Here is a 9169-nt window from a genome sequence, read left to right as displayed (position 1 = left end):
GAGATTAAAAAAAAAATGAGCAATTTCGATACCAAAATGATGAATTCATGCATGGCGTCATATTTGGAAAATTTGGGAAAGGTTGTGTAGTTGTCGAAGGGAATATAGACGAAAAGAGAAATCAGTGTACTTTTTTCTTTTTAGTTGCAATTTTTGGTTTTGTCTATGTTAGCATTTCTTTTTCTTCTTTTTTTTTTGCAACTTAGTTACGGTTATTGTTGTTAGTTTTGGATGGGGGGGTTTTATCAGGTTGATTCCGCTATGATTGCCCGTAGTAGAAGTTTTGTAAAACCAACTATAGTTGTAGGCGATATGACTATATTTTATCCTCCTCCTCTTTGCTATATTTGTAAAGTTGAACTTAGGAATGGTTCGAAAATGCTTTTATAATTAAACCAAATAATAAACGTGGTTAATTCGTTTTAAAAGAGAGAGAGAGAGTTTGTTATATAAGCTCTATGTATTGTATAATGTATATGGCTAAAGGTGTGGAAATTAAAAAAGAAAAAGAAATGGAAAATTGTTCAGCTATTTTTTGGTTCATCCATTACCCGGCAAATCTTGAAGTTGCTTACTACTTGGTGAAAAAGAGCTCAACTTTGATTACCATTTGGGAAGTGATTGGCCTGCAGATATATAGTTACAGACAATCGACTGATTAAACAATATATATATATATAAGGGTGTAAATTTATCAAGCCGAGGTCGATCAAACTTGCATAATGTGAGTGAGTTTGAACTGATTTGAGCTAAGGGCCATTTAGTCAACATATTATTTCAGGGATAATCATGGGTGTTTTTTTTAACTAACAAATTTGAATTACTAATGGCCTATTAGAGTATTGAAAGATAGAGGTCACAATTTCAAAACTTGCCAAAGGCAAGTAAAGAAACTATATCCTTGTGATCCATGTGTGAGAATGCTGACTTACCAGATATAAGTTTTATGTGGTGTGCGCTCTGTGTACCAAATGGTACATGGAATCAATGGGTTCCCACCCATTTACCCTTTATTAGAGTATCATGTGTCACTGGTGCCAACCATAATATCCTCATTAGTAAATTATACATTCATACCTATACAACAATTCAGAAGCTAACTTAATAAATTTGTACCTTTTTGATATAGAAGGCACAAACTTTTTGTATATTTAACATTTTTCTTTAATTAATGAGCTTACCTTACAGAACCCGACCTATCAATTTTAATTGGTTGTTCCTTTAAATTCAATCTATTACTAAATTAAGTGCGTCTCTCTCTTTTTTTGGCAAATTGCCAAACTTTCATTAATATTTGGAAATTTTTTTTTTTTTTAACATTAAGTCGGTATGTGACATCAGGGAAACCTCACCGTATAATAGTGAAGTCTTGCACGTACTCTAGACAACGAGATGTTGACCATGAGCTGTTACAAGTATTTGGAGGAAAAAACCCCAAGACTTGTCATCCCTAAGGATCGAATTCAAGACCTTGGATAAAACTTGTATGTCGATATCAAAACATGATTAAATGCTTAAACTAATTACCATATTTTATTATACTAAAGCATAGTTGCTCTAATAACTTATCGACCAATCACAACTCTCGATTTCTTAATGTTGACTTTTATTTTCAATTTTGACTTTAATTTATACTTTTTGTTTTACATCACAAATTTACACTTTTTACCCGATAATTTTAATATAATAAACAAATAATATAGCTTTTGAAAATAACAATAATAATAGCTAATATTAAATTGATAGAATTATAACTAATACTTATCCAATAAAATAATCATTAATATATATCCAATAACATGTTCTATCATATATATATATATACTAGGATCTTTTACCCGCGCGATGCGCGAGTCAATAATTATTAATTTAATTAAGAACATGACAACTTCTAGATAATTTATAATTAACATTGTTTTGACAAACTTATATATGATCTCTGTAATTTCATCATATTCATTTCATAAAAGATTTAACTTCATCAAAAAATAAAATCATAAATATAAGAAGATGTGAATATAATAAAATAAATTAAGTTACCGTTAATGTTGAACCCATCTCGAAAAAAAATACAATCACCTCACAAAAATCTTTAAAATACATGTAAAAACACATATTATAACTATGATGACATTGTTAGAAGAAATCATGACATCCTAAACTACGAATAAAGCTATAAAAAAGAATAATATAAACTAAGATATAATATGAAACAAAACCATAATAATGATTATGAAATCCTAAAAAATAAGTTATGTTGAAAATAACCCTTATAAAATATGCAACTAATAATAAATAATACAAAATTTAAAATCATATAATTATAAGACTTCGTATGATCTCATTTGAACTATCAATTATGATAGTAATTTTCTTTCCATGCTTTAATATTTAACTTAGTTAAGTTAGTTTTATTTTTATATTTATACATCGATAATAAATATTTGAGTATATATTGCCAAGCTTTATAAGATTTGATATGGGGTATTATTATAGTAATCTAATTTTATTATATATATTATATATATATATATATATATATATTGATATTTATATATGATAAAAATATTGTAGAAATAAACATGGAGATGCCACGTACCTACGTGGCGAAGTCTAAACATAGTTTTAAATTGAGGTGGATAGCCTTATAAAACTAGGATAACTATTGTTTTATTATGTATATAGATATAGATATAGATATGATATAGATATATATAATTACTATATATATTAAAACTGAATGTACAAATTTGTGTGCCTCTCACATAACCTCAATTCTTTTTCTTATTTTATTCCTGCATGGCATTTTCGTAATTATATCCTACATGGCATTTTCGTAATTATACAAGTTTTTATTTTAATATTTTTGTAAGACCAGTATGGGTCCACCTTTTTCTTTTCAACTTTTATTCTTTCTTTTGCTTTCTCTTTTAAGGTACAACTACATAAGAGTAATGTACAATACACAAACATATATACACAATAATTGGCATTGTTTTTACAACATATACAAAATTTTCCTTATATCCGGTAACAACGCCAACGGATTTTTATTTTTCTTATTTTTACAACATATACCAAATTTTCTTTTGCTTTCTCTTTTTGTACCTTTATTTTTCTAACTTTTGCCAAGAAAGTTTCATTATCTTACTTTTCACCACATAATTTTGTTTTTTTTAATTTTTTTGTCAAGCAGTAACTTCTTTACTCTTTCCACTTCTGCAACAAAACTTTTAACCATTTTACTTTTGGTTACATAACTTTACTTTTTTTACTTTTTGCACGAAATTTTTGTTTTATTTATTTTTAAACTTTCATCTTTCTCACTTTTGTCACAAAAGTTTTATTCTTTAACATTTTAAGTTTTCGCCCTTATACTTTTTTTTACATAACTTTCGTTTCTTTTACTTTTAGCACAAAAGTTTTGTTTTTTTTTTGTTTTTACTTTTATTTTTCTAACTTTTGCCACGAAAGTTTCATTATCTTACTTTTCACCACATAATTTTGTTCTTTTAACTTCTCTCAACCAATAACTTTTTGGCTCTTTCATTTTTGTCACACAACTTTTAACCTTTTTACTTTTTGTCACATAATTTAATTCTTTTACTTTTGGCACGAAAGTTTTATTTTATTTAATTTTTAAACTTTCATCCTTCTAACTTTTGTCACGAAAGTTTCAATTTCATTACTTTTTTCGCATAAATTTACTAAAGTTTTCGTGCTTTTACTTTTTGCAACATCGTTTTCGTTTCTTTTACTTTTCAAAAGAAAGTTTTGTTTTTACTTACTTTTTATACTTTTATTTTTTAAACTTTTGTCACGACATTTTACGTGTCGTTATTTTTCCCGGGGCAAGTACAAAATCTAGTTAAGGGTAAATTATAAAAATCATACTTGAGGTTTGTTCAAAACTACACTGGTCATACCTACAATTTAAAAATTACGCGATGCATACCTATCGTTGTCAAAAACTTACACTGACCATACCTATCGCTGACGGTCGTCTATTTGACCGTTAAGTCAAGTCACGTGCCTTGCATGTGAGGTATCAAAATCGTAATTTCGCGTATACTTCAGGTAATTCTTAATAATTTTTTATTAGGGTAAATTATACAAATGATACCTGAAGTATACTAGAAATTATGATTTTGATACCTCACATGTACGACACGTGACTTGACTTAACGGTCAAACAGACGACCGTCAGCGATAGGTATGGTCAGTGTAAGTTTTTGACAACGTTGGGTATGTCTCGCGTAATTTTTAAATTGTAGGTATGAGCAGTGTAGTTTCGAACAAACCTCAGGTATGATTTTTGTAATTTACCCTATAATTAATTATTTAAAATAAATTAGATTTAATGTAAAAATATTAAGATTTTAATAAAAATTGTACTATTTTAACTTTAACTTTAATTTTAATATATACCACGAGTAAAAAACCGTTGAACTAATAACTTATTAACCAATCATATCACTCGATTTCATCATATTGACTCTCGATGATGTCCTCATTTAGTTTTTGACATAATTTTATTTAATTAATAAAAAATAAATAACTAAAATAATTATTTTCAATGTTATTAAAATTGGTTTTTATTTATAAAGTCAGGTTTTCACACACGAACAATTGTACATTGCAGTATCTCGAGTTAAGTCGAGAAAAGGTTTTAAGGTGTTAATATAAGTGACAAAGATGAGAAGACAAAAAAATACTACAACAAATTTCGTCTATAAAGAAGTCTTTCAAATGATGAAGGAAGGTATATGCTTCCAATGTTCTTTTTGTTACATTAGTTTTCTTTCTATTAGATTAACATTCTTGGGATTTGAATTAAACCTTAGTATCTACTTATATCTTTAACTTTGAACTTATTAGCTTATATACAGTGTTTTAAATACCGGTATTACCCGGAATACCGGATACCGGGTGGTACCCCGGTACAACTATCCGGGTATTTTGTCCGATATTTTTACTATTCAATACCGGCCGGCATTTCCAGTATTTCCAGTATTTTCTGGTATTACCGGATGGTAATACCGGTATTTTGAACTTTTTTTTTTTGAATCTTTTTTAAATTTATTTTTGATACTTTAATATTATGTTTTGTTATATGTAAACTCTAAAACTTATATTTTGTTATGAAATATCTATTTAATATTATTTTTTAGTGGATTGTACTTGTACTTTGACTATTTTCGTTAAATTGTAACAAGTTTTGTAGGATTTCTATAAAAATAAAAATACAAAAATTAAATTACCGTGCCGTTACATACCGGCCGGTATACTGGTAATACCGGTACCAGATACTCGACCGGTACGACTAAAATACCGGTATTTAAAACATTGCTTATATATGTTATATTATTAATAATGTCGTAAGTCTCGCGTCCAGTGTTGGACACGAGTCTAAAATCTAGTAATTCACTATAATTATATAAAATATATGTGAATTTTTTAATGATTTTTTTACGAAAACATATATGTCGGCCACCCATAACTTTATAATTAAGAAAAACAAAAGGAAAATAAGAAGACAAACTAACTTGAAAGAATACAATGCAATCCAATTATGGTGGGCAGATTATGGGTTATTAAAAGGGTAAGGTCACAACATGTTAGGTACACTTTAATGATTAAGAAAAGTTGGGAGTCAACATATATACGTTATAAGTGATGAGGGAATAATATCATAGCCTCTTTAGCGGATATGACTTCAAATTGAATGCTAGAACGGACATGAGTGAACAATGACCTTAAAACCTGTGAATTCCCATAAGCAGGTTAAAAGAAAATAGTTGATCGTAAAACGCTCGCCTTTTTAATCGGAAAACACTTACCTTTTGACTACTCCATTTTGCTTCAGCCGTATATGGTTTAAAGCTTATTTGTCAATAACTAGGGGGATGGCTATATGGTAATGGAGCTGGTATTTTCGAGTATTGTATTCATTCCCGTCCCGGCTTCCGTTTGCAATCCTTGTCCCCATTCCATCCCCGTCGGGAAATTACATTATATCTTCATACCTGTTTTCATCGTGTATCGGGGATCTCTATCAGAGATATCTTATTTGAATAAGCATAAATTCATTGAAGTAAAAAGATAAGTGTGTGTGACGCATAAAAAGTTTTAAACAAAAGGTTCTAAACTTAAAGTGATCGATTATAATGAATTGGAAAAACTTAAAGTGATTCTAATAAATATATAGTTATTTCGGGTTAAAGTATAGATTCAGGGACTTATAGTTTCTCATCCCCGTCTCAATTCCATCGTGGAATAAAAGTACATTTTCGTATCCGTCCCATCCATTGTGAACTTGAAAATTCTTCTGAATCTGGGATAGGGTATTGGACTCTTCATCGGGTCTGAATATTTTTTTTATCCTTATCTATAACTTAATGTTATTTAGTAAATTAAGAATTTATTATATTGAGACTTTTTTTAATGTCATATTATTTTATTTTTCACTTCTGCTCTTATATTATACGAATACTTGAGATGAAATTTAGGTCTTTTTGAAAAAACCCTTATTAATTTACCCTTATAAATGTAAGAAGTCAAACTTGAACTAAAAAAGTGACAGATAAGAAATGGAACGAAATGATCATTCCTTATAAAATAAGAAGATGAGATGATAAATCATTAATTCCCTCCCTCCATCCTTATGTATGGGCTAAATGATATGTGGATCCCTTTACTAGCAACTTGCTAGTATTCATATATCAATAAAAGTTGAATGTTCAAAAAAAAAAATATGTAGATCCCTTCTTTATTTAAAGCAATGAAAAGATACCGTCACCACAAACACAAATAAAGAAATATAGTTAGCCATGGTACTAGAAAACATCCTATGCATGAATACTGGTAGTGGAGAATCAAGCTATGCAAACAACTCCTTTCTTCAGGTGTCTCTACAATTGCTCAACATATCTTATACTAATTAATATATTTACATGTGTTTTATTACTTAAAGTTGCATGAAATATATGCTATGTAGTAATCTTTTCTTTCTTGCAGGAAACAGTGATACAAAAGAACTACCAATTCTAACGCATTCAATAAAGGCCATTGCTAATAATCATGATACTGTTTTTGGGCAGTGTTTTAGAATAGCAGATTTGGGATGTTCCTCTAGCAAAAATACACTATTGGTTGTACATAACATTATCAATATAGTGCATCAAATGTGTGAAGAAAAGAATCTTAAAGCACCACAGTTTCAAGTGAGCTTAAATGACCTCTTTGGAAATGATTTTAATACCCTTTTCAAAATGTTGCCGGATTTTTATACAGTGATTAACAACGAGAAAGACGAAAGTTTTGGCCCTTGCTTTGTTTCGGCTATTCCGGGTTCATTCTATGGTAGACTCTTTCCGGACCAAAGTTTGCACCTCGTTCACTCCTCATATTCCATTCATTGGCTTTCTCAGGTAATAACCAACTCAATAATCCTACAAATATTACCAATGGGCGGGTTGGTGGCCCATTGGTGTGGTCTTTGACCTTAGGGTATTCTATCTGGGTTCGGGTCTCGCTTCCTACATTTATAGGAAGGGATTATTGGGGCGGGGTGGAGGGTTTGGGTTCCATCTCAGGCATTGATGTAATTTTGGAGTAGGAGTAGATCAATTTGCCGTCTCCTAAATGTTCAATATAAATTAGGGTGTCTGGATTTCACATGAACCAGATGTTTTTTTCTTTGCATATTGTAAGATTTGGTAAAAAGATAGAAACTCCAATTTTTATATAATGCACCGGTTTCAAACACTTAATTCCAATTTTTATATAATGCACCGGGTTCAAACACTCAACGTAAAACTATGTATTAGTGCCTCCGTTACATCCTTGTTTCGCAACAAATTGAACCTTTTTATGTAATAGATACCTGAAGGCATTGAAAACAACGGATCAAATATATACATCACAAAAACAAGTCCTCCGAATGTGCTTCAAGCATACAGAAAGCAATTTCATAGCGATTTCACAAAGTTTCTACAAATGCGTTCTGAGGAAATAGTACCTGGTGGAGGCATGGTTTTAACATGTATTGGTCGAAGTATCGTTGATCCTACAAGTGAAGATAGTTGCACTCTCTTTGAGCTATTAGCGCAATCACTTGTTGACATGGTCAAAGAGGTATATATGATTTGAAAATACTTCGAAAATGCTTTTGTTTCAAAACCTCAACTCCAATTTAGGATACCCTCAAAAAAAAACAAAAAAAAAAACAGTTTATGCTTTTACTTGTTCTGTTTTTCTTCATCAATTAACCATTTACAATTATATCCAAATTTGAAACAGGGGATGGTTCGAGAATCAGATATTAGCCCCATCCATTTGCCAATATATCATCCATGCCAGGAGGAAGTTAGGAATGTTATTCAAAACGAGGGATCATTCTCTCTTGATAACCTGGTTGTTTTTCGATTAAATTGGGATCCAAATGACAATGATTTCATTAATACAAATGATGTTAATAATGAGACCAGCCAACGTCATGGCGAAAATGCATCAAAGATTCTGAGAGCTGTGACAGAACCGTTGTTAACTTGTCGTTTAAAAAAGTCCATTATCGACGAGGTATATAAAAGGTATGGAAAGCTTTTGGCCAAACATCTAGCTCAAAAGAAAACAAGACATTTCAATTTGTCGATTTCATTGACCAAAAAGTGAACAAAATCATGTCTTCAGATCTGTTACATTATCTAACTTATGTTAAATATTTCATGTGTTGAAATATACAAATTATATTAAACATAAATTGATCAATGTGAATAGATATCACATCTTTGAATACGTACATCAACACTAAATCATTCCATTTGTCAAAGAATTCACAACTCTCACGAGTAATTCACACCTAAAAAATCTTAGTAATAACTATAAAACCACACCCTAAAGCAACAAAAACTATAGCCTTATGGGTTGTGTAAAGACCTCAACGTGTCACGAAACCATCTTTTAGTTGAAGCAAATCGAAAAGGGAAGTACGATGATTATAATGGGACAAACAAGAAAGTACGTTTGGTTGGTATTTCATCAAGAACTAGGGGGTGTTTGGGATTGCGAATAAGCAGTATTTTTCAAAGTAGATAAGCACTTTAGAACAGACGATATCAGCCACTTTCTAACTAATTTGAGGTATGTTATTACTAAGTGCTCATTGAGA

The 9169-nt window shown here is 30.1% G+C and overlaps 1 protein-coding gene across 1 annotated transcript; it reads left to right on the top strand.

The window, feature by feature from the left end:
• The first annotated feature begins 6830 nt into the window (after positions 1-6830).
• LOC122591748 (benzoate carboxyl methyltransferase-like) lies at positions 6831-8680 on the top strand. The gene is made up of 4 exons (XM_043763993.1): positions 6831-6864; positions 7018-7430; positions 7882-8136; positions 8302-8680. Exons 1-4 carry the CDS (start codon positions 6831-6833, stop codon positions 8671-8673), a joined length of 1074 nt encoding a protein of 357 aa, XP_043619928.1. The 3' UTR covers positions 8674-8680.
• The last annotated feature ends 489 nt before the right edge of the window (positions 8681-9169 follow it).

This window comes from Erigeron canadensis, chromosome 3, assembly GCF_010389155.1.
Source record: "Erigeron canadensis isolate Cc75 chromosome 3, C_canadensis_v1, whole genome shotgun sequence".
Taxonomy (NCBI): domain Eukaryota; kingdom Viridiplantae; phylum Streptophyta; class Magnoliopsida; order Asterales; family Asteraceae; genus Erigeron; species Erigeron canadensis.
Note: the sequence above shows the minus strand (reverse complement) of the source record. Positions and strands in the feature narration are given on the sequence as shown.

Coding starts and splice junctions, on each gene's coding strand:
- LOC122591748 (XM_043763993.1), top strand. CDS start 6,831: ATGGTACTAGAAAACATCCTATGCATGAATACTG. Junction 7,431..7,881: donor CCATTCATTGGCTTTCTCAG/GTAATAACCAAC, acceptor TTTATGTAATAG/ATACCTGAAGGCATTGAAAA. Junction 8,137..8,301: donor TTGTTGACATGGTCAAAGAG/GTATATATGATT, acceptor AATTTGAAACAG/GGGATGGTTCGAGAATCAGA.